The sequence below is a fragment of the Diorhabda carinulata genome, chromosome 8 (genome assembly GCF_026250575.1).
Source record: "Diorhabda carinulata isolate Delta chromosome 8, icDioCari1.1, whole genome shotgun sequence".
Taxonomy (NCBI): Eukaryota; Metazoa; Arthropoda; class Insecta; order Coleoptera; family Chrysomelidae; genus Diorhabda; species Diorhabda carinulata.
In genome coordinates, this window is record NC_079467.1 from 20980089 (window position 1) to 21006658 (window position 26570).

The following is a 26570-nucleotide window of genomic DNA, read 5'->3' on the forward strand; positions in this document are numbered from 1 at the left end:
AGCTGAAAAATTATGTGAAACTGCAAGCGCTTCTAAAACACTAGTCCAAAGGCTTCTTATCAAACAAAGCCAAGATATAAAAGATTACAATTTGGCAAATACAAGAGTGAATGTCTAGAAACGTACGAGAGGCACGAAGTTAAAATGAGAAAGTATTTGTATGGCAAAGAGGGTAATATGCGCTTGGTGAATAAGTTCGGTAAATAATCAGAGTACTAAATTCTGTATCACAGAATAAAATATATTTTATCTCGGTATCCAGTAAAAACAATGTGCAGTGCTCTTCACTATCTAACAGATACAATAGAACTGACAATACTAGTCAAGTATATCTGCTTGAGGGACCGTACTAATCCCTACTACCATCATCTAGTAACGCACATTCATTCCTGTATTTACCAAAGTATACATCGGAGTTCAGTCAATATACTTGTGACCAAAATGAAGACTTTTCAATTATTTATTATTTGTTTGATTGCCAGAAAGGTTAATGCACCATAAAACAATTTGGGATAAACGAGTTGACAGCTATGGACAAACAAATTAGTGTGTTTCTAGAACTGAAAGATCCTGAACTTTACACGGGTGTATGAACAGGAGTGATAACATCACAGCTGTGAAAAAACAGACTGCATCGACGACAACATAAATAACAATTTAGAACGAGGAAAAAAAATTTTGTAAGTATATGACAGAATAACTATCATACAAAGTATTAACAATATTAGAAATACAACTACTACTCGAAGTACCATTAATTATAATTATTATATTGGCAAAAACTAATAATATATTGTGTAATTTTCGTGGCAGTTACAGATAAATTATAGTATTCTATTACCTGCTCATTGAATAATAAACTTTTACTCGATATTATGCTTGTTTTACCCACTCTTATATGTTGGCAAACATTTTCGAATTCATGCCATGCTAATATACAATCTCTTCATATCTCACATTTATCAGATGAAGAAAATTATTTCTTGTCAGGAATAATAAACATAAACATTGATTACGTGACTCGAAAAAACCAAAAAAATTGTGGAAATGTATCATACTAATGCTCAAAACAAGCTATGATTATTATTAATGGGAAAAGAGACACAATACGACCAGAAATCCACACTACATCGGTAAATGTGTGAACCAGAAAGATTGTTATGTCGTGAAATATTGCTTAACACATTGCATTCGCTCATGTTTTCAAGAGACATCGTGGTCTCTTTTCTGCAACTTTTTTCTTTAATCAACCGATGTTACAACATCCTTCTCCATTCTTCTCATTAGAACTTTCGATATTATGTGAAATGAAAGCAATTTTACGTTTTAATATTCAATTTATAAGTTTCAGGATGAAATCGTAGATTCATTAATCGAATTTACAAGTACAAGTTTCGAAAGCTGTAAATAAAGTCAACCAAATAATATTTGATAGAGTAGGGAATTTCCGATCATCTGTAAGTGTAAAAATGTTCATCTGTACACATAAATCCCAGGCTAATTGAAAATTTCCAATGAAAACCATTCGAATCGCCTTTCCCAATTCCAAAAAGATATTTAGTCGGAACAAGCAAGGTATTGATGTAATTAGAAAAAAATAAAACTATGTATTATATTTCATGGAAAATTACAATTTAATAAGCATCTAAAATAATATACACATTAGATCTACTCGTACACTTGAATAATAGAGAAAAATTTAAAACCTATTCGAAAATTTAGGATATTTCTATATCGCCTTGTATTTGGATCTAAATCAGTCTATTTGGAATTATTTATTGAAATTTGCTCCCAGTAAAAAATGAATGAGTTTTATTTTGGCGTTTTGAGATTTTTTTTGTTTTTTATATCTGTGCTAATCCCTCTGAACTCGACTATCCACTATTCTTTTATTCGTACGTGTACCAAATGAATCGATTTACCTTGGTAGTTGGTAGTTTCCTACCATGTGTTTTGCTTCACTTACCAGGCGTCTCTATTAAGTAAGTAATGGAGTTGCAGTATAATATATTTCCGCTACCATCCAGTACAAAGAGAAATAAACCAAAAAATTGACTCTTCATTTAATTGGAATAACATAAACCTCAGAACTTCATTTACCAGCAAGATGGTGCGTAATTTCACTGACAGAGATACTTTGCATGGCCTCTATGTTCACAAGATATGTCATTTATAAACAGCTGGTATTTATAGGGAACCTATTGGCATGTTCTGAAGATGTGGAAAGTTCGTTATCCTTTTTGTTTTTGGAAAAATATATTATTATTGACATTAAGCGGATTCGAAATGTGTGATGTAGCATCATGTTCAAACTGGGCATAAAATAAATTTCTATACAACTAAAATATTGTAGAAAAACGTTCAGAACAACAATCGTTTCTCTATCTAATTATCTTTATTTGCATTTGTTTTACCTACTTCTTTTTGTACTTTATCTATGACGTTAGTTATATTTTTAATACCACGCTAATTTCCAATTCCTCTATCTTCATTTTCACAAAAAAGTTTCCCCAATCAAGACATATTAGAAAGTTTCACGGTCGTATTGATAATACGACGTCGGTTTTACATTCCATTTTCAATTTCCTTTTCATAATAACGAAAGTATTTGGATAATATTATTCTCAAACTTACTTACGTCTACATTACATCTGTGAGTAATTCAAACTTTGCTTATAAACCAGAAAATCTCTGTTAGTTCCGTGTTACAGATGGTTGCGGAGTATAATTTACTCTTGACAAGACAAGGGGATGAAATAATGTAAATAATAATAAATATTCATAAAAAATGTTGATGTCTTTATGTTTTGATCATTTGTTGAATATATATTGTTTTATCGCAAAAATAAGTTCATTAATTCAAACTATTTTATCAAATATTTCACAAATTTCTTTAGTGAATATTTGACTAGAAAGTTCAATCTAAATAAACAAATGGAGTAAGTTAAATGAAGTGTAATGAAAAGTATTAGAAAATTGTATTATAATGACAATTTTGCCAATGGTGTAGAATGTAGGAAAGAAAGCATCCTCTCCTGGCTCTTCCGTACTCCTTTGGTACGTGGCTAATCCTACAACTCACTAAACTTAATCACTAAATCGATTACCAAATATTGAAATGTTTTGATTTAGGTATTCAAAGTTCAACCTGTAGTTTTGTATAAAATATTTCTTATCGTCATTGAATCACCATGTATATATTCAATCACTCTACTCCAAAATTTTCACAAATATAATCCAATTTTAGAGATGGAAATATTTATGATATTGAAATTTTTAATACATAACAGTAAGATTGTTCTCTGAGAGCGCTGCTCCAAAAATTTTTATCAAAAGAATGGGCGCACAAAATGTAATATATTTTCATACTTTTTTCCACGCTACCCAACTATGAAATCTTGATTCGATATTTCATAAAAGCGATTTATAGCGCAATCTTTTAGAGTAAGAAATGATGTCTCACACACATTTGCAGTAAAAACTTTTCCAATTGTCTGGATGATCGAAATGCGAATCTACAAGCCATTGTTATAGATTGTTAGAAAATGTCAGAATGGACTGTGAAAAAACTTAATAACTGTAATCTGTCGTGTAGTTTTTCAAGAAAAGGGGCTCCGCTTGTCTGCTCAATGAAAAATTCACCTTTTCCAAGATACATTTTTACGATTATATCAAAACTTTTGGCAACTTTGTAGTGAAATGAGCTTTAGAAACACACATTTAGTTCAGATACTAGAAGATTTAACATTAAAGTAAAGAGACCGAAAAAGTTACATTAGAAACAATTGTAAATATAAAATATATGACAATTGAAAGAAAGAAGAAAGTTCACAAAGATAAATGACCTCACCTTTGAAGAAGTCGACACCTTCAAGTACTTAGTAAGAATAATGGAGCGCAAGTAAGTGTGCCATCTTTTTGCCATTTCAGTTTTGATCCTTATCACAAATAAAGACAATGGGTCTCTATTGTGCAATAGTGGGTAATTACGTGATGTTGACCACGTTAGAATTTTGAAAATTCTTGACGTTTCGGCTCCAACTTTGAAGCCATTATCAAGAAAAGAGTGGAGATAGGATGGTTATTCGTTCATTTGTAAGAAGTGATTTGATTCCGTGGTCTCAATCTGCTAGCTCCACGGAACGAATCACGCAAAGATCATCCAAAGACTCAATCTGCCTACTCCTAGGAATTTCACCGAGGAAATGATAAGTTATAACAAAAGAGAAATAAAATGATTAACATAGAAATAAAACCAATATGCTTACCATCGATAACACCGTTCATACCAACTCATTCACTGCTGGTCTTGAGCTAACATAATAACTTACTATTGCACAATAGAGACTCACTGTCTCCATGAATGACAAGGATCAAAACTGAAATGATTAACTCTTGTACGAACACCCTCTACGGATGATCCACTAAGTTTGAAGATAATACATCCAAAAAACTGGGAATCATTTTATTTTTAGTTTATCGAAACCAGTAATTTAAATCTCGACGTCCGACCGCTGCGCTGGATGCGTCAAAATTGTCACATTAAGTTTAATTATAATAAACAGATGAGTTATCTGGGAACTTTATGCTGCTCATAAGAATCGATCCCTTTTACAATATCGAGACAACCTGTCCGCTGATCGTTTTTACCCACAAAATAGAGTAAGAAGTATACTACTATATGGATATGACCCAATTATTTCGTTCGGTTACCGAACAATCGTGAAACGTGATCCGGTTCAATTCCGGAAAATACAGATCATGATCGGGTTAACCAAATCTATTACGAAATGTCGGAATGGAATTACACAATTGTTGATTCGTTATTTCACGAGCTAATATCGTATTTCATTTCTTGAATTATCCCGATTATCAGATTTCATCTGGATAATAATATTTTTTAGATATCCCTAGAAAAAATAGTCTAGGTGATGATATATCGGAAGACCTTGCTGGACATTACATTATACCTTTGTTGTAAACCTTCGGTTTTCGAAAACTTTATTTGAGTAATTTTAACAGGAACTCTAATAGCTGAAATCGAATTTCATTGATTTTGAAAGCCTCTGCATATCGTATTGTCCTTCTTATAGTTTTGCCGATAATACCTGTCCACACCACGATTAGTATCACTCTATTTTCTAAAATTGTAGCGATTAACTCCACTAATTCACTTACTAACTTAACTATCATTTAACTTAAGCGTGGATTCATAAAAAAAAAATTATCTTACTTACAAAATGAGGATCAGTGTTTTCACAGAATTCAATCCTGTAATCACGATCATCTTGAAATTATTCTTGTACTAACTGAAGATTGAACTTTCTTTTTTCAATAGTATTACAAATTCTTTATTCACACCAAGTTGAAATGGAATAATTCGAATGAATGTACAAGGATTTTTTTATAATTACGATTTTTGATCGGCCAGTATGGGGTAATTTTTAGTTGAGCCCACATCTTAAAATCTTGAATCCATTCATGTGTTGGAAGGCTGACAAAAGCTTGATGAATACCTTAGTCTTACTTTGAAACTTCGACCACGTAAATGTTTCTTTGTGTTCAGAAATAAACAGATATCACACATGACCAAATCAGGCAATAGAAAAAACAATAAACTGTCTTCTTTCCGATAGGCTATAAATAAAAGACAAGTTCATATAAAACAATAATTTTATCACCAAAAGATTGGTACACTTACAGTTACTTTTCGACATAATCACCGGAAAGATTGAGATATTTATCATATTTGTGGACAAGCTTTTCAATATTATATTCAAATAAAGTTGCCACCAGTTACAAAACCGACATTGAAACTTCTGGAAATTCTGTAGACAGAGCAGTAATGGTGAATCTGCGGTTTTCTTTAACCATTCTGTTAACTCGTTGAATCAGGTCATCTCAAACGACAGATTTGCGTTCTTGGCCCCCTTCATCAGGCACATCATTACGGCCATCTTTAAACGTTCGACACCATTCACGCACAACACCATCACTCATGAAGTTTTCCTCATACACACGATTCATTTTCCGATAGCCTTCAGCCAGTAAATAACGAATCAAATTTCGAAATTCACTCTTGGCGGGAGCATCAATATTGGCAGATATGTTAACGTAGCTGTAGCACAACGCCGACTGACGAATGAATCTCAACAATGGCGGAGTGTGTAGTGCGAGAGCTTCGCAGTCGCCTACAGCGCATGCCCGCTTTCTTCTGCCCGCGTAGAGTCAGCGCGGAGCGATCGAATTTTGAGTAAAAACGGTCCTCCTATTAACTAACTCAAAAGCTACAGATCAAAATTTGTTGTGTACCAGTTTGCTATTACTGTAAGTTGCTAAATCTTTGCGAATCCACACAAAGCTCTAGAAATATCATCTAGAGGTATGTATGTTCTATTGTCTGTTACTTCAAAACTTGACGTTTGATAAATGCGCCTTAGATCTTCATCGTTCTTACGTTTTATTTTCCCAATGTTTCTAACAGTAACTGGAGAACAGAGCCTACCAGCAAGTGCCTCATCACCAAGCGTTATTCGTCTTCTTTTACATTCGCTATACCACTGAAACACAGTCTCGTGAAGGACTTTCATCGCCAATTGAGCTTATTTTGTGCTGTATTCAAGCATGGTGGTAGTTCAAAATGCAGTGCTGCTAGTTTCATAAGAATATCATTGTGATACTTCAGGATATAGAATAATTAAATGATAGAATGAGAATATTAGATCAGCTGAACTGGTATTTTAGCACCAAACAAATTTTTTTTCTCTGCTACCTACATGTTTGCTGACAGTTTCTAGTGATTGATCACTAACCAATAAAAAGGTAACAAATATGATCTAATCAAATTTGGTTTGATATAATTGAAACTTTAATATTCTACTCGGAAGTCAGGCAACGTTAATATATTATCCAATTAATGAAGAATTCTGATAACGTTAATACCGAATTCTATCATAAACACTTAACGTGTCGTAATCTCTTTCCGAGTCAATATGACGCTTTCAATTCTCGTTAGTCACATTTTACTCCAATCAAATTACACTTTGTTTAATAAACTGAGTGCACTTTACGACGGAATTTGATTGATATAGATCAAATACTAATTAATTTTATGTATTTGTTTCACCTTCATTTGGCTGTATTGGGCTATTTGAATCGAAAAGTTTGAGATAATAATGAGAAATTGTCAACAAGGAACAATTCGATATAATCTCGTTATGATTCCAAAATTTGCCGATTTGATGTTTACTGTAGCCCCAAGAGTTATTTATCGTTAAGTTATATTAAAATGGATTTAAAATATCAAACTTCTTGACTTGCCTACCTTTGACGAATTTGTTCCATTGCAATTTATTCATGGGATCAGTTTCTCGTAAAATTACTATCATGGAAACTTCTTCATTCAGGAACATATTAAATAAAATTTCACCATTATTATCACTTGTTAGTTATATTTCAATAACCTGACAATGAGAAAAGTAATTAGTTAAACTGTTCTCTTGGTAGAAGAGATCAATAATCATTGGCTTAACACAGATATATATCTACTTTATTATACTAAGACTTTAGTAGCCGTCTAAAGTTATATGGAAAGTTCTCCACGAAATCGGACAATACCTAAATAAGTACCGAGAACCGTGATATTATTTGTCTGTTTTTTTTTTTATTTCAATAATGTTCCGATCGTACGAAACGTGTTTATATAAGCGCGCTGGTTTCTCATGATACCCCAGACGCAGAACTATCTGAAACTTTAGTTCAGAGACCGAGAACTTCAAGAACAAAGCATAATTTGTCCCCTTATTCCAAACAAAATAGTAAACAACGTTAACCAAAGATTATTGAAACGATATTCGTTGCAAACTTCCGTAAAGATTCGTAGATATCAATTATTAGCAAAGTATGTACCAACATCTTTTGGAAAACGGATTATCATTTTACATACTGAAAGTAGTGACTGACAAATTTGTACCTAAAGAGCTCCTGAATTTAAGCACCTCTTCCGCATGAAGACTTAAGATTCAGGTGAAATTTTCGACTCTCTTAATCATCTAATCATTTGATTGATTTTACAGTTGAGTGCAGAGCCTCTTCAGCAGTTTCTTTCATAGTTCCCTGTTACTTTTAAATTGAAGTTTAGATTTGTAAACATTCCAGAATAACATCAATAAACAAGAAAGTAGTTTTTGATTCCCAAAATTTTAGCCTCTGTAACAAATATAGCTAGAAGTCTGAAAATTAACACAATTTTTTCTACAACTCCTTTTTATTGAGTGAAAATTCATCGTACAATAAAAATATATTATCATTGAATACCCCTCTATAATTATTAGATTTGACTAATCTTTGATGGTAAAAAAACTCCAGTTCAATCAAATTAAAACTTTAAGCATAGAAAGACAAAGTTGTCAGATTCAAATTAGAATGTCCATTAACGTGAATATGACAATTAATTGAAAACTCAAACTCGTTTCACGATATTAGGTATTGGAAAATTGAATGCTCTAAAAGTCTATTCAGTTCGCTGTCAACCGAATTGAATAAAGGTGAGAAGTATTTGCAAAAATGCGGATAGTCGACTTGAAATTATCAAATCATTTTGAAGAGAAGGCTGAATATAAGTAGCTGTGAAAAGTATTTGTGATGCTGTTTGTAATTCGCCTTTCCATTTGCTTGAAAAGAACTTTATTAAGTTTAAATCACGATTGTTTTCTTTTAAAAGATTGTACTTTCTATTATGAGATCATAATACCGTCGCTACATGCAGAGACACTAATCGAAATACCAAAGAGATGAGTATTAAATACTTTGTTTTCAAAAAAAAAGACTTGGCGAAGCAGTGGATAAAACCCTGTGGTCGAGAGGACAAAATCAATTTAAAATGTGGTGAACGAATCATATTTTTTCCAATAATTATACTTATTTTATGTACCATTCATTTCGAAGAGAGTAGTGTCCACATTCAAAACATTGTTTATTTACCTATATATGATTCGCTCGAAGAAATAACTTTTCTTAAACATATTTCAAATAGTCTCTTATTTCATAGATCAGGCAGGGAATAATATACGTTTAAATTTTCTTTTTAAATTGACTCTATGTGTAATATCATTTCACATATCATTAATTTATATAATTATTTTCATTCGATACTATTGATAATAAACCAAATATTATGTTATGTCTTTATTAACGATTCTCTATAGCAGATGGCGTATTAAATTCAATAATAATGTTTACGTTATAATGGTCTGTCCTCTCGCAATACTTGAGTGTATTGAGTGAAATCTAGGTGAGGTGGAATTTTTGAAACTGTTGGTGATATTCATACTGAACACACTGTTTATACTACTACTAACCAACACACAAAATTACATCGACTGACGCGCGTTTCGATAAGCAAGTTATCGTCTTCAGAAGGAAACTGTTCAACTCCAATCTTTGAAAACGATAACTTTGGTGTTTATTTTCATATTACTCTCTGAAGAAAACCGTATATCGTATCAGCTTTACTCCAAATTCAGAAAGAAGCAATAATAACTACACCTGCTTTAACATTATGGAGTCTGGAATTTTCATGCAGAAATTTGTTCCCTTCCTATCGGCCAACTGCCTCTTATTCATTCACAAAACCTTGTAAAGGATTTGTATTGATGGTCTAGCCACGGTTCAAGTAATCGATCAGAATAACACCACATGAATTCGAAAAAATGGTTGCAAGAACTTTACTGGCAGATGATGTAATCTTCAATTCCTTGGTTGTTGAAATTGTCGATAGAGGAAATGTGAAACTTCATATTAGTCGTGTAGCTTTCTGCTTATCAGATAATGCACATGAAATCCATTGGGCATATACGAAAACCAGAACACATCAAAAAGTACACGGTAACATAGCACGCATGGTAATTCACTACTCGATTCGTGTTGTTTTTTGATGTTTTGCCCTTTAGCTTCATTAAATGCTGCAACAAGTCAAACTGGTTAAAAATTAGGACAACGATTTTGTTTCTTCGCGATATGACTGACATATTCTTTGCCTTTGAAAATCAAATTAAATTTCAATCGTCCTAAGTACCTTCACTTCCTTCTCGTACATCGGCTGTACTTTTATTTTTGAACAGTCTTATTTAATTCACTTTTCACAAATTGTAACATTATTACAATGCAGTAGAAAGTAATTATCCATAAATTAATTGTAATTAGTAATAAGGAAAGTTATAGTTACTTACACCTCGCACTAAAACAGTAAAATTGCTTATACTACGAAAATCCCATCCTCCCTCGTATATATCTTCTCCGCATCTTCGTCTGTGGCTCTAAATATGAAATTCTACTACCTCTGACTAATCCAATGTTCCCAGACAGTCTCGAAGAAGGAATCGAATGGAATGAAATCCAATAAAATAAATAAATACTTGAACAGCTTTCTCGCATCATTCAACTGTATTCCATGAACTTGATTCTCTGATTTGATTGGATCATAGAAGTTTTCAACGTCTTTTTTCATGCTATTATATCCTCATATAAAATAATAATCTAATAACAACTACGATAAATCAACAGCAGCAAATTTCCCCCAGAAACTTCTGGAACAATTTAAGCTCGCCTAGAAAAGACTGACTTCTCACATTTCTCGTGTTTAAATGAATTTATTTTTATTTGAGTAATGTCTACGACACGACGAAGACAGAAATGACAATATAATAATAATAAAGTAATATAATAGAATAAACATGTCTACTGAATATAAGACAATCTCAAAAATATTTTAATTATATTTAGAAGGGCAATTTCAATTTTAAGTAAAAAAAATGACGAATGTAACTCAAGTACAAGAACGTACAAACTTTTTGAAGTAGTGCTTCCAGAGAGGGAAATTTTATAGGAAATATTTTATATTCTATCACAATATACGAATCAAAAACAAGCAAAACATGGATATAAAATAAGAACTGAATACGTTTACTATAAAAGACAATCCACTCGTTTGAAACGGAAAGATTTCCAAATGATACGGAACTAATAAACTACTTCGAAAGTCGTTTCGACTGCTCTTTTAGAAAAATTAAATACAAAATAATCCGGAACACATAATCGATGTTAGGAACAAATTACTTGTAAGACAAAAGAAAAGTTAGATAACATCAGACTGGGAGCCAACAACTGCAAACAAGAAAATTCATTAGAATACTAACAATATTATAAATAATCCCAATTTCAAGAGGAAGGAAAAACAACTTACGAATTGAGATAATATGGATAATTTTTTCGGAAAGATATTATACTATGTCTCTTCAACTATTGCGGTAATCAAAGCATAGGAAATAAACCAAATATAACTTCATCTTCATCGTTAAAATGAATTCAAAATATCATTTAGTAATAAATAGAAGCAAAAAGAAAGACTATGATTGGTTATCACTGATACTGAAATATATTGTTACAAACAAGCTCGCAAAATGGGTCCTTAGGCCGGCCCTGTAGAGCTGCAGTGGAATTTTAAAATTGGGCGAATTCGCGTGGCGCCTTCTGTGTTTTATAAATAACGGACGACTTTTTATTATAGAAGGCGGTTTATTACAGTATTTATTTGAAATAATTTCTAGAAAAGTCCATTTATTTTTTTCTTGTGTTTATTTTTGTCATACAACCTTGTAGAATTCTATTTGTGGTATATGAATTAGTTTTAAATAAATAGTCGTAGTGAAAAGAATGAATTAGTAAAAGTAAGTGATATTTATAAGTAAATTATTATAAGTTAAGTGTATTGTATAGTGTGTAAATAATCTAAGAACGTAGGAGACAGTTTATTAATTCACCCCACGAAAAGAAAGACGAAAAACGTAACTATATCATATTAGAAGCGCTGTGCGTAGACACGTCGAGCAACTGAAAAATCAGAGTAACATGATGCAAATATATTGGTAAAAAATTGTTGCCATCGAAGAAAAAATTTAGTAGGGAATAAGAACAAGCTGATTTTAATCAATAATCAATAAAAATCAAACAACATATGATACTGAAAGCTGGACTGTAGGATAACCAAGATAATCAGAGATAATCAGAGAATTTGGAAGGAAAGGAAATTAGAACGATCTGTGTTGCCGAAAATACTATAGATATTAGAAAGGACAATTATTATCTGTTGAAATTGATGTAACACTATCTGTTATTCACACATTTTTGTGGATATTGAGTTGAAGTGATTCCATGGCAACGATTAATGACAAAACTGTGTCTTGACAACGTAACATTTCTGAATACTTTGACAGTTACTAGTAGTATAATATTTACAAGCAGATATTCAGATTAAAAATGGTTATAATTCATGTAAAACATAAGGATGAGAGCCAATTTCTCTATGAAACTACATTAAACACTAATGTGGAGGATCTGGTTACGTCCATAGTAGCAATTTATAATGGACGACTCAAAATAGAAAGAATTTGTGGAGAAATGGAAGAACTATCGGTAAATATAAATATATAAACCATTTTTAAATACTTACACGAAATTTTTGATATATATAATATCCAAAATTCGTTACTCTAGAAACACGGAACTCTGTATCCCCCGGAAATATTAGGTTTGACGGAAGATCAAGTTGAAGAAATGAAATTGATTGATACTTGGGGAGAAAAATGTATACCTAGTGGCGGTTACGATACGAACAAAGATCCCATAGGTAGAAGAAACGGAAAACGGCCTAAGAAAAATATGCAAGAAGTACTTAAAAAGGCCATTGCAGAAGCTAGAGATATGGTAACAAAAAAGTTGGTACTACAAGGTAAACTTTTTTCATCCATTTTTCTTGAGACTACCTACCTAAAACGATCGAAATACGTAATTCGTGATCATTTTCATTTTAGACAAATGTTTAACTCTAAAAACCGTACAGGAAGCTATAAATATTTTGAAGGGCGCTGTAACTATAGTTTATCCCATGAAATTGCCACCTCACGATGTTATTCGGATGGAGTTTGAAAATATAGAAGATCTCTCAGGCACACAAGCATCGTTGGATGTTATAGATCCAGTTACAGCTCAACTCTGGTTTTGTGGAAAAGAGATGTACAGGTAGTTTATTTCATTAGACGTTATTCCAAATGTTTGTCGATAGATTTAGAAATAATTGATATTGTTTCCGAAATGATGTAGATACAATTTTTATTTTGAAGCCAGGTGACCAGACGTTTATGAATATAACGTTAAAACTGCTCAACAATCTAGCTAATTGCACTCTTAAAATAAGCTGATGTCTAAAAAACCATGTTAAAATCGGTTGAAAATCGATTTGAATTGAATTAATTTAAGAGTGTGAAACGGTCCATAAAAAGTATTATACGCCGATTTGAAGCAATTTGTCGTAAATGACCTGATGTGTGAGAAGATATTTTTGTATTTTTCACCTAGATAATGCGCTGTCACATTCCATTATTACTTTGATAGTTTTTTTGGCCAAGCACCAAATCAGAGTTAGCACTCAATCAACGTTTTCGCCAAGATTTGGCTCCTTGTGCTTTTTCCTGTTATCGAAACTCAAAAATCCACTCCAGGGATCGTGCCCTAAGTCTGAAGCAATAAAAAGTAATTCTCTTACGGTTTTGTAAGCCATCCCAATCGAGACTTACAACACATGTATGGAAATTGCATCAAGTGGCATGCTGGTATTAACTCGCAAAGAGCCTTGTTTGAAAGCTGAAATAAAGATTTGTACCGAAATACGTAAACATTTTTTTTTTTGCTTACTTTGAATCAAATTTGATCACAAGATAATCATTTATTTGAACACTAGCTTCTTAGTATTAAATGAAATAAAACATGTTCTGTTTCTCAGCAAGGATAAGAATGTGAAAATTTTCTTAACAATTGTTTTTATTTAAGGGACAATAAAACTGTGGGTGATTACGTTGGTAAAATCGAAAAATGCAGAGTAATAATGAAAATATCAAAAAGAGGTTCGGGAGCGCCTGCAAGAGAACCTGTAATGAGTGAAGAAGATCGAAAGCAACTCATGCTCCACGCTTATAGAAGGCAAGAAGAACTGAAAAAGCTTGATAAAGATGACGACGACAATTATTTGAATTCTGATTGGGCTGATAGTCAAAATTTAAAGAAGGCGTTTCACGGACTCCATAATATTTCTTGGCGACCATAGTTATTAGAATTTCAAATACTATAAATTAAAAATGTAATTATTATAATACTAATATATATAATTTGCATTATTCAAAAAAATTCCAATTTCGAAGTTTCTGCTTTTCTGCTTTTCAAAAACACGATCAGGTGAAAAATATATCTATAAGTTTAATATTATATTCGAGTTACTTCAATTGAAACGACTTGCGTCCTATAAGTATATGAATAAACTACGAGTTGCAACAAGCAAGTAAAAATGTCGTCGAAACTATAGCGCATTTTTCACTATTAACAATTGATAAATATTAAAAAATCGTTAATTTATAAAAGGAAGTTTCCATGAAAAAGTAGACTTTCGACCTGTTACTGTTATTATCAAAATATTACTTAACGTTAACAAATAACAACTGAAAAAGAAAGGAAAATATTATCCAATCAGTATAAGTAATATTTTGAGAAAGACCGCAACAAGTCGAATGAATTATGAATGAATGAAATTAATTTTCGATGAATTAATATGATTAATGTCGTACGCTGATACTAAAATAGAGTATCACCTCATCCTTAGCTACAGTGAAATAAAATGACTGCACATGCTTATTTTGGGTTTTTGTCCTTTTGGTTGTTTCTTTCCTTTGTGATTTAGTTGTTTTCATAAGCTTCTTCTACGTTAATTCGTAGATTCACTGTGTCTTCTATTTCTATGAAAACTCCGCTTTAGTTACTAATATTTATTGAATTCGAAACTAAACATATAAATTTCTTAAGCAACGAACTTGTAAATATGAAAACTTTGTTCTTTAATTTGGAATATATGTCAACCTTTTAAACCTGCTGAAATCACAGAAAGTGGATATTTTCCATTTATATAACTATTAACGTACGACAATAACACCGAATACTGCGATCAAGATGAACGAAAGGATATTTTTTTAAACCAATAAAAAGGGTTTGTTTTTTTTTTTTCAAACAACAAACGTTTTCAGTATAGTTGTCAAACAGTTCGATATATATTTCCCAGAAGAAAAGTTTAGTTTTTATCTTCCTTGGGAATACTAAGTTTTCATCTTGTCCCTCTACTGGGAAATATCTCAAAAGTTGTACTATGGAGAGAATATGTCAAGATCGCAATAAATTCATCAAAAGCTTCATTGGATAAAAAAGGAGAAAATAAAATTACACTTTATTCTGTTATATTTTTGGCTATATATCAAGTCTTATTTATGTTTGGGGAGCATCCAATGTCCGTTCTACGAATGAACTGAATAAATCTCTATTCGATACAAGAGGTTCATTTATCAAGACAACTGTTGATACAGCTGTTTGTTTATTTTGATACAGCGTCAATGATTTGATTATAACAGTCAACAATTATCCTTGACGCATAAATCACCTTGTACATTCAGTCTTAATAGCGTATAATCGAATGGAATCCTCAAGATTTTCGTAAATAAGGTCAAAGAGAAACTCATTCAATGAGTAATTTCTACTTCATAAAAGTATTTCAGGAAGATTAGTCAGTAAACTTAGGGCAGTACTTTCATTACTGTGTAACATGCCATTCGGCTTGTTACTTTTTTTCCGCAGTTCTACAGCTGCCAGGTTGGGAGATCAACCGGTGCATCACAAACAACAAACTCAATTCCACTCCAACAGCAGGAAATTCAGTTGAGGGCTACAACCAAAAAAAAAATAAAATAAGGAAGGGAACGGAAACACAGGTGGAATTTACTAAAGAAAGATCGAGTAGGTAGAGCAGATTTGAATAAAAAAGAGCTTATACTTTAACACATAAAAACTAGGCCCTATCAAGATATTTACAAAAAAATATTAATCCCCTTAATCGATAATTTATAATTAACCCATAAAGAAAGAACATTAGGATGAATGATTTATGAGTAACTTATTAAACAGAGATAAGATACTACAAAACAATTGTGTAATAGTCTACATTTGATCACTCATTTCACCAATGGTGTTTAGTACACAAGTATAAATTAATATTTTCCCAAAACTTTAAAACTATAAGAAACGCAACATTTTCAATACTGAATTCTGAAAGCAACCTATCTTTAGGTGACCCAAAGATATGGAGAATAATATTTACAAGTTTTTGACAAGAAAATCCTCCAACTTCATTCGTGAGACAGATGCAGAAAGTATATTCCCCACTTTACCTTCGGGATCTTCTAAATTTATCTAAATGACAATATGGGTCACAGTTTTATTAACCATTTTGAAATGAATATCTGAAAATGAAACGCCAGCATTGAACCGATTCTTCGCAAAAACTTATTGAAATATTTTGGAAAATATTGTTAACAAACCTCTGTAGATTTCGTGACATACTAGGTTTGATCCGTTTGCTCTGCTTCTGACCCACACAATAAGAAATATATCATTATTTTTCAATATTTGAGGTTAACACATTTTTGCTATTGATATTCTCGCATTTCTAAGGCTCCTGAAAGAAAAATTGTTTAACCTGGGCAAACTACTGATTTACCACACACACGATTCCATTACCAGAAGAAAATCATCTAGTACTTACTTCTGGGAATCGATGGTAATCGCTGGGGGTCAAGTCTGGTTATTAAGACGGACGATCGATCAATTCGAAGTCTACCTAAGCTAATGTTGTTTTTACGTTATTCTGTTACAAGGGAATGATCTTGCGCAACATCCCTCGGCGTTATTTATCGTCTCACGAGGAGACGGTGCTGGACGAAGAAACTGTATGTGATTAAAACAACGAAGCCTCAATAATGCCATCAATTAGAAATGCTTGACGCAATAATTTACGTTTTTTCATTATTTGTTTACCGTTACAGATTTTTGCGCATCGTTGTGACGTACAACAAAGAAATTTATATCATTTGTGGACCCACCTATAAATACAAAAATATGTCATATGTAGGGTCCTTGAAAAAACAGAATATCACCATACGTTTTTTTCGTTTACTTATATTGTTATCAGGAAATGAGAATAAGTTCTTAAAAGCACAAAAAAATTAGGTGGGCCTCAAGTACTGTAACTGGTACTACAAATTACTCAATATTAATTAGTATAAGTGTAAAATTTAATTAAATCATTTGTTATAAACTTCGACGGAACCGATACTACTTTTAATAAAAAATCTATCTAATAAGTACTTAATTAGTAAGCCCAAATTATGAGCTCAAAAACAAATAAAAAGAACACTTTGTTTCATATAAATGTATACTTATTATAAACTTAATGAACCACAAACAATACTTTTAGTATTATCTAGTTTTATCTTTCTAAACACCGTTTCATTTATTGAGTTGCTTGTTTTATGTATATTATGTTTTTATTGGTCTTATTATGCTTCCTGAATATTCTATTAAATGTTTATTAGCGTATGTTCCTTGGATTTATTTCGCAATAAATTTTAGATGATATTTTTAGCATCATTTACTATCTTGGTGATGCCACGCATATCTAGACCTCATCTTCACTATCCGTTTTATACATTTCTGAATATATTTTAGCGATATGAACGTTTTTAAGCCATTTAACTATATCTGACTTATATCAAAATAATAAATATATAAATATGGAGGCGATAAAACTATCCGTTAACAGTTTCTTCAGGTTTCAGCACTTCAAAATGGCCAAATTCACGTATAGTCCACCAAACAAAAAAAAGGTATCAGAAACGGTGCCTTTGATGCAATACATTGCATGTTGTGGATCGGTTGGTTTTGTTTTCTTAGGATAAATGATGTGATATTCTAGTGCTGGGAGCCGTATTACAGGCGATTTAAGGTAACGGTATGTAATAGATGTATACCACAAATGATCAGACTGTGTATTAATGGTGTACACTCAATTCAGGAGGAGTTATTCTGAGGAAAAGGCTGTCTAAGAAGGCTGGGTAGATTATTTTCCTTTTCCTTGGGACTTTGCCTTTGCTTATGTGATTACGCAGCTATTGAGAGTTCTTGAGTGCTCTCAATTGTTCTTAAATTGATCTAAAGAACTTATATGTGCACTGTGGCCCAAATGATCTATTGTGTCCCATTAGGTATCCTCAGTGTTTACACTTGATCTATTGATCCTCCTCAACATAGAAAGTTCTGGTCTTCTATTTCAAATGCTCCCGGGTATAGTGTTCTGGAGTTCCATAGAGTCCTATACAATGTGGACAGAGGGTTCGTCCTCTACGTAACAGAATCTGCACGTTGGAATCTCTGCTAATCCTATCGTGTCCATTGACACTACTCCGACAAGTCTTCTGTTATGTCCTAAATTGAATCATTCAATAGATTTTCCTTGGTAATAGTTACTCCGGAATGTCTTTGTCTGTCTCAGCCCATGTAGGTTGTCCCAATAATTAGTTTTGCTTCTTCTTTTCCAGTGCTTTTTCCTATTATTTTGTAGCCGATGCCACAAAAGGGTTGAAGTTCTTTGAAAGGTTTGTTCGCTCCTATTTTATCGAGTTTACCAGCTATTTCGTTCTTCTTCACTCCGGTGTGTCTCTGGATCCATTGGAGGATTCCAAGCTCATTTAGCTTGTCCAGGTATTTCCGAACCAATTTGGAGTTTATAACATTGGAGCTTAAAGCTCTAATGGCCGATTGGCTATTGGCCAAAATGATGATCTACTGTTTGCCAGAATTCCTTTCTAGATTGACTGGACACATTTTTAAATTGCATATATTTCTGTAGAAATACTTGTATTGCCCAGGCTTTCAGAGTGTTTAGTTCAAGATCCTTCACTCCTATTCCTGTTCTATGTGCTATTTTGGAGCAATTCGCATATCATTTGATAGCATTCGCTTAGTTTTGAGGTACATTTTTTCTCAAAGCTAAATTTTTCGTTAGCTCATCCTGAGGCATGACCCGGATTTATTTTTTGAGAATGGTTTTTCCTTGGTGGCTTCTTCTCTGAACATCTGATAAGTGTAAGATATAGAATCACTTTTATTGCAACTGTTAGGCAAATCATAATCATATTCTAGGTCTATTGATCATGAAAGCAGCAAACAATCGAAGGCAGAACTTAATAGACATATATTATATAGATAGAAATTTCATAAACAGCAAAAGATATCATACTTGGTTTCTATTAATTCTGGATATCTGTTAATAACTCATTGAATCTTGATGTGTAACAATATTTTTATTTGAACACCCTGTACTCAAAACAGGGATTAAACTTCAAGATTATTTGGATATATATCGTGATAGGTCCCCGTAATTATTTCAGTTTTATATCTTGACTCGGTAATGTTTACAATTTAGATTATCGCAAATGATCTAATTATTAAGGATCACTTCAATTTTGTTATATCGAGAATCGTCGCGTACAAATAATTTTTATTTGTTGTGGTTTAGTGGTTGTTTGTATTACTCAACTTTCTGTTGGCGCAATTTTTAAATTTGTATTATTAGACAAGTAAGTTGTTTCATTGTACAAAATCTAAAATTCTTTCATAAAATATATAATATAAAAATATTTGACATTGAAAAATCGGTGGATGTATATGTGATGGATGAATAGAATTTCAAATTTGATTTTCTAATTGGATTTGATTTAATAAAAAAAATTAATTCAACTCAGAACGAAGATCTTCAGATAACTCAAAAGTTATTTTGCAAAGAAGAAAAACTGTTGAATATAAAAAAAAGAACAAAATAATACAGTAGAATACAAAGTGAACTTTAATGAGCACATAAAAGAAGATGATTTTGACGTAAAAATGTAAAGAAATAGTATTTCTTTAGTTTTAATTTGTTTCACTTTATTTATCTGTGGGTTGTGATGTCTATGATAGATCTGTCAGGGATGTCACAAATGTCATTGTCACAAGTGTCAATTTTGATTGATTAGAATAAGATAATAGAGTTTAATTAATGTAGGTCAAGAAATATTGCTTATTTAAGAAAGAGCTGAAGAAATAAACACTTTTTATTACATTACAATTAATTTGAAAATCATCTTATAAATATATTGGAATCGCTCTGCATTTTCTGAATTAAGTTGACGGAAATTTATAATAAATCAAGTATGAATCTCAACAAACATAGCTAGTTGAGAGACATCATCAAAATATTCTCCATGATCAATACAATTTTCAAGCGTTTGAACTAATTGTCGAAGCATTTTCTCCATTCCCAAAACATTTGATTTGAGCGCATCAACCGCTTTTTCAGGTGTAAACGAATTTATTTCTGATCTCCAGGAATGAGAAGAAATCGTTGGGTACCAAACAAGGCGTATGACCCATCAATTTAATATTTTGATTGTTCAAAAACGTTTTCGTTTAAACTGAGCCTCAATGGATGTGGTGAAGAATGATTCGTCTTCTGCGTGATTTTTTCGAAAACTTCTGGCAAACAAATACTGATGTACCAATCAGAATTAACCGTTATACGTTGCTCTAATGGAACGGTGACCACATTTATTCCGAAAAAACAGGCGACTATTTGATTCGTGCGCGAACAACTTTTGTTGGATTTGGCTGATCTTGAAAAATCCGTACAATCGATTGTTGTTTAATTTTGGATTCATCAATAAGCACAGATCCATGGTTCGTCACTAGACATTTTTTGAAGCATTGAGATTGAATTTTCTCAACAATTCTTTGCACCTATCGACACGAGCGTTTTTTGAGCGATTGTCAAAACTTTTTGACAGCCAAATGTCTATGTTATATGGAAGTGAAACTAATGCCCAAGTACGCCTGAATCTTTTGGTATGTCACATGTTTATCTCATCACAAATTACATCCATATCGCCCTTCGAGATTTATATATTCGTCCAAATAACATAGACAAAAAGTTTGATTCGGATCATCATGCTATGATTATTTAAAGTAGTTTCCCTCTGATTCAGAACAATCCCTTTAGATATGCTAAAACACATTTTTTTCTGTCATTATTTATTTTATTTTAATTAGTTCGATTATTTTGTATCGATATTTATTTTTCTTTGAAATTTGTCTTTTGATGATAATTTAAGTTTTTCTAGATTTAAAATTTATATTGATGTTATGAAGATTCAATTTCATTTTTTCTATCTATGCTCATTAGACCGGGCGCTGGATGGAGTTGAGTGTACAAAATGTGAGGACCGCATTCGGTGTTGGGTTTTGAACTCAGAAAAGCATGCAGATTATCATTCTGGATGTTGCCAGGAGCCATATGGGTCAATTTTTTTTACACTCCACCCCCTTAGAGATCTATTAAATGAACTGAACACATACTTTGTTATTATTATTGTTTTAGTGAGAATATCTAATTGATTTTTATGATTAAAGATACTTACAGCTAGTCAAGTGATAAAATTAAAAGGAAAATTAAAAATAAAAACAATCATTATTGATAAAAAAAATTTTTAATTCAAGAAAATCATATTTTCATATGTTATAAATGAAAAAATGATAATTATCATCTTTTTTATTCTGACAATGAATCTCGAACTATATTTTTAGGAATAAGCAATTTTTTGTCTATATCTTCACACATAATTGACGTTGTTATTTCGTTATCGAGGTTTTTTAATGCTTTGTAATTGGTGCAATGTCCACATTTACTCAATATAACGATTTATTGTTTCGATCGAGTCAAATGATGTACAGATTGAGCTAAAGCTATATGCTTTGGAGTCTGTTTTTCAGTAATCGTATTATACACATCATAAAACACTGATAAAGCTCGTCGATTATAATTCTCACTTAATTTATTATTCTTTGCACTGAACAATGCTTGCATAAACATTTGGTATTCGGTAATTGACCTTTTTGTAAAAATTGTTCAATTAAAATTTCATCACACAAATATCCATCTGGTATTACTTTGGTATTTAATATTTATTTTCGGAGTTGTTTAGCTACTTGAACATAGTTTCTTGAATTTACGGTACGCATTTTTTCAATGAATTCATCCAGTGGTATATTGCCCATAAACACCAATGATGATTTTGATCTATCACTCAGATATTAAAATAAAGCATTTTCACCATTCTTATCAATGAGCAGTGATTTCATAACGCGATTTTCTACAATTGCATCTTCTATTTCAGTGAGTTCAGCTAGTCGCTTAACCAAGAATGACACTTCAAAAGAGTGAGATGTTAATTGATGTTTCAGTTCACCAATCAGCTTTTCAAATGCCTCTATAAGTATGTCATGTGGTATTTTAATTGAAGGTCTGCCAGCTGAATTGTCAGAATTTCTTGGTAGTCGCAGATAATCACAATGTTTATGATACCTCACTTCCATTGCAAATAAATCAACTGGTTGTTCGCAAGTGCCAATTTTTGTGAAAACATCATCTTTTTTTTCGGGCAGTATTTAAAATTTGTTCCGCTGCTGAAATTTCAGAACATTGTTTGTTTACCACAGATTAAACACTTCTGTTTCGTATCAAGTTTTAATTCACTTCTTGATGACCGACGAACACGTTGGCTACCTGAAACATTTGCTTCTGTAGAGGAGGTGGAAGTAGAGGCATTGTCCTGCTTTAGTAATGCTAATTCTCGATGCCTTATTTTCTCTTCACTAATATAAGTTGCAATACAAGCTCGATGCCAGGAACAATTGTGTGCAGTAAAGTCTGTATCACTTTCTATTTTCTTACTAATATCATCTTTTCTGCGATCCGTTGCTTTTTTAATACTAATAAACGTTCGTGGTTTTGGATTCTTCACTAAATCACCCGATTTATCACAAAACAAACACGACAATTCATTTATCTTACGCTTCTTCACATTTATCACTTGCAGTGACATTGTCCGCGCTGTTATTTAAATAAATAACACTAAGAAAACAGTCGACTGCGAAAAAACTTAAATATTATTATTTGAATACGCAAAAATAAACCGTTATGGACTATAACTTCTTTTCTACTGACTACTCCAAGCGCTATGGCTCAGCAACGTGCCGAGCAGGGAAAAGGGGAAGGGGATAAGGGAGACGGACCAGCACAGCTGCCGGCAACATGTGATTTTCTATTATTTAGGTAAATAATCTCAAGTAAAAGAATTTGAGCATAGTTGCCGGTCCTCACATTTTGCATACTCAACTCCATCCAGCGTCTGGACTACATTTTCTTAACTATTAATTTCGTGGTGTTGGACGAATGTGTTTCCAACATTTTCATCGTCTTAGATTTCATTGTTATTAAAATTTAACAATTTTCCATCCCTAAGAAATGATTTCTTTGACAAACACTGAATACGTGCTTTTTTCAAATCGAACAGACAAAGATTTTCGGTTCAAATTTATTTTTTCCAATATGAAATTAAAAAAATCGTTTTCTTTACCAGCTTCACAAGATTATGTTTACTTATATATCCCGAGAAATATAGGAAATTGTTTCATTAAGAGTGAAATTTTTACTTTCGTGGCGAGTCCATCCGTAAAATACAGATCCGTCACAAAATATAAACTAAGTGATACAAATTTTTTATATCAATTTGATAATGAACTCAAATACAATGTAAACATTCTTCCATTATACTCGAAATTACGTATATTTGCTATAAAACAAATACAAATTATAACAATTATGATAATAAAATGAATTGCACACAATTTTTTTCGGATATCATTTAACTGAACCGATCGAGATTTACCTGTTTACATCACGATGTACCGATATAGTCGATTATTTCACGAGTGGAGTAACCTATTTGTCAATTGCCTCTATTATTCAATTGGACATATCGCGATATGGCTGGAAACCTCTGGATATGGCCGGGTGGATCGTAACATCGTTTCTATTTCGTGATGTTTCCAAATAAATTACGAGAATTGATCACAGGATTGTTATAATCTAAACTTGCAATTTCGTTATGTATTTTGCCTCTTGCGTTGTTTTATCAACTCATATTGACAATAGCATTGAAAGCCCATAATTGTTCGAGTGCTTCTGTCTCTATTAATAGATTCAGCAGCTTCTTGAAACAAAATTCGCCTGTACAAATCTCACTCAAAAGTTCTGTTGTTAATTCATTCAAAGTTTTATCACAGCAACTACAAATCGATTAATTGATTCGTTGATTTTCCCTTCAATTCCGTTGGTTATATCTTAATATAACTGGGTAGATCATAATATAATATACATATTTCATAATTTTCATCATTTCGTCTTCTTATTTCCCTTACTTTACTTAACGTATTTATTGAATTATCTTCTCCTAACTCTGTTTGGGTAGCTCGTGAAACGTAAAACAATAGAGTGGTTTTATAGGAACCGCTAAATAAAATTTCAGCTTACTTTCAGTTTCTGAAGACTATAATTAGTTATCCAAACGGGCGTTACATTGTGAGGACATTATAACGATCATATTGCAAAATTCCACGATTGAGGAATAACGAGATTTCTGAAATGTGATATTCTCCATAGCCTTCGCCAGTTCATCAGAAGCACATTTCCTGTTAACTCACAGAGGGAGTGATTCTACTCCACACGTCTCCAAGGTCATACAAAATGTATTAAAGGTAGTGGTTTTCAACTAAAACTGATGAAGACAGTAGAAGAGTGGCATTTGTCAGAGCCACAGGAATTCTGAAAGCGGCGAATTCTTCGGCTTGGTAAACAGTGGGATAGTTGTGCTTAAGCCCGTGGTAATTACTTTTCAATAAAGACTCATTATATCCAGATTGTAGTACCTTTTCATTCGAACATCCCTTCGATAAAATAGAATATAAGTACTATTGAAACGTGACTAGAATAGTGGGATGTTTTCTTATTTTATAAGCACTCTATATCGAACTAATTTATTTTCACTGCTCATGATTTTCGTCCTCCTTCGTCGTACTAGCAGCTACAAACTATTGCCAAACTATCTAGTCAAATATTTATATTATAAAGTTTTTTCTGGAAGATTAGATTTTGAGAATTTCCATCGCCTTTGCCAATGCGTTTATAACAATGTTCTATTAGAAGGTAATACCCAAACAAATTTGGAATATTCAATATTCAATATTATATGTCTAGTTTCACATTTTTCTCATTTTCTATAATCAACTTTCCTTCTATCAGCCTTTGTTTTATCTTCAGTCTGTACTCCTTCACTCGTTCATCATATATGTCGTTCTACTACTATGTACTTGTTAATAGTTGTGAATAACTTACAAAAATCTTTCTTCTTCTATATACAAAGATACTTCGTTTTCTGCTATGAGCAGGGAAAATAAATTGCGCTCAAGCCAGCTCTAAGTTTGCACGAATTACATTGAGTTTATGCGTATCGGCGGGATCTTTAGAGGTAGCTTCGGTATGAGCCGATCGGTGGTACCAATTAGTCCGGCACACACTGTAATAGTAGAGATGGCTTCGCTTGAGTTTATTAATAATTATTAGAATGAATGTTCAACTTTGAAGTGTGACTTCACTGTGTATCCATCAAGAATTAAACTTTAAATTCATTAAAAAAGTATTTTTCAAGTTTCTTCCGTGTATTTCGTTTGTTTGCAAAGTAATGTAGACCAAAATTAGCATAAAACATTCCAGACATGCCCATGAAAAATCGAAAAAGATATAAATAATGTTAGTAAATATTGGGAAAAACAGATGCTAAATATATACGTTGTTTTCTTTAATTTCTTATTTCTTGGACCTTTCGATATGTTTATGTTTATATATTTTCTTGGTTTTAGTTCTCTTTTGTTTCAAAATTATTTTTTTTAAATAATTTTTGGAAGATAGATGAAATTGACGTTTCGACTTTTTAGTATTAAGTATCATTAAGTATTTATCAAAATATGATATTGACACTGACGATTTGCGTATTTTTATTGATCAATAGATCACCTTCATCATTCATATCAGAATAAGAATAAAATCAAACTAGAATTTTGTTCTAAAGAGGACATGTAAGGACTAGGGAGAAATCAATCCTTCTTACTAGAATAAACTAGAATAAACCAGTCTGATTCTATTCCCATTTTGATATTCACGATGGAGGTAATCTATTGATCAATATAAATACGCAAATTATTTATCAGTGTTGATATCATATTTTGATAAAGACTTGAAAAAAAGTCGAAACGTCAATTTTATCTATCTTTCAAAAATTATCAAAAAGAATCAGACTGGAAGTTTATTCTAGTAAGAAGGATTGATTTCTCCCTAGTCCTTACATCTCCTTATTAGAACAAAATTCTATTTTGATTTTATTCTTATTTTGATATTCATGATGAAGGTGATCTATAGATCAATATAAATACGCAAATTGTCAGTTTCAATATCATATTTTAATAAAGACTCTAAACATCAATTTTATCTATCTTTCAAAAGTTATTTAAAAAAACTAATTTTCAAACAGAAATGACATAAAATCATGAACATTTAGAAACATAAATATATACATTGTTGTATACACCACGTTAATTTGATGTCTGCTTCATCGACATCAATAAATCTGTTTGTTTGCACACTTATCAGGAGTTTTTCC

The 26570-nt window shown here is 32.0% G+C and overlaps 2 protein-coding genes across 4 annotated transcripts in view; both read left to right on the plus strand.

The window, feature by feature from the left end:
- Positions 1–26570, plus strand: part of LOC130897310 (vasoactive intestinal polypeptide receptor 2-like) — a 97679-nt gene that overhangs the window by 47791 nt on the left and 23318 nt on the right. The window contains exon 1 of one of the 3 annotated variants that reach the window (XM_057806087.1): positions 19372–19562. The exons of 1 other annotated variant lie outside the window; for it this stretch is intronic. The gene's annotated coding sequence lies outside the window, so the exon portion shown is untranslated. Of the gene's footprint in view, positions 1–19371; positions 19563–26570 lie in introns of those variants that run through there. One more of the 3 variants, XM_057806090.1, reaches the window with a different exon arrangement.
- LOC130897311 (cilia- and flagella-associated protein 298) lies at positions 12240–14238 on the plus strand. Its single transcript, XM_057806092.1, has 4 exons — positions 12240–12471; positions 12553–12787; positions 12870–13077; positions 13885–14238. The coding sequence occupies exons 1-4, from the start codon at positions 12316–12318 to the stop codon at positions 14156–14158; spliced, it is 873 nt and encodes a 290-aa protein (XP_057662075.1). The 5' UTR covers positions 12240–12315; the 3' UTR covers positions 14159–14238.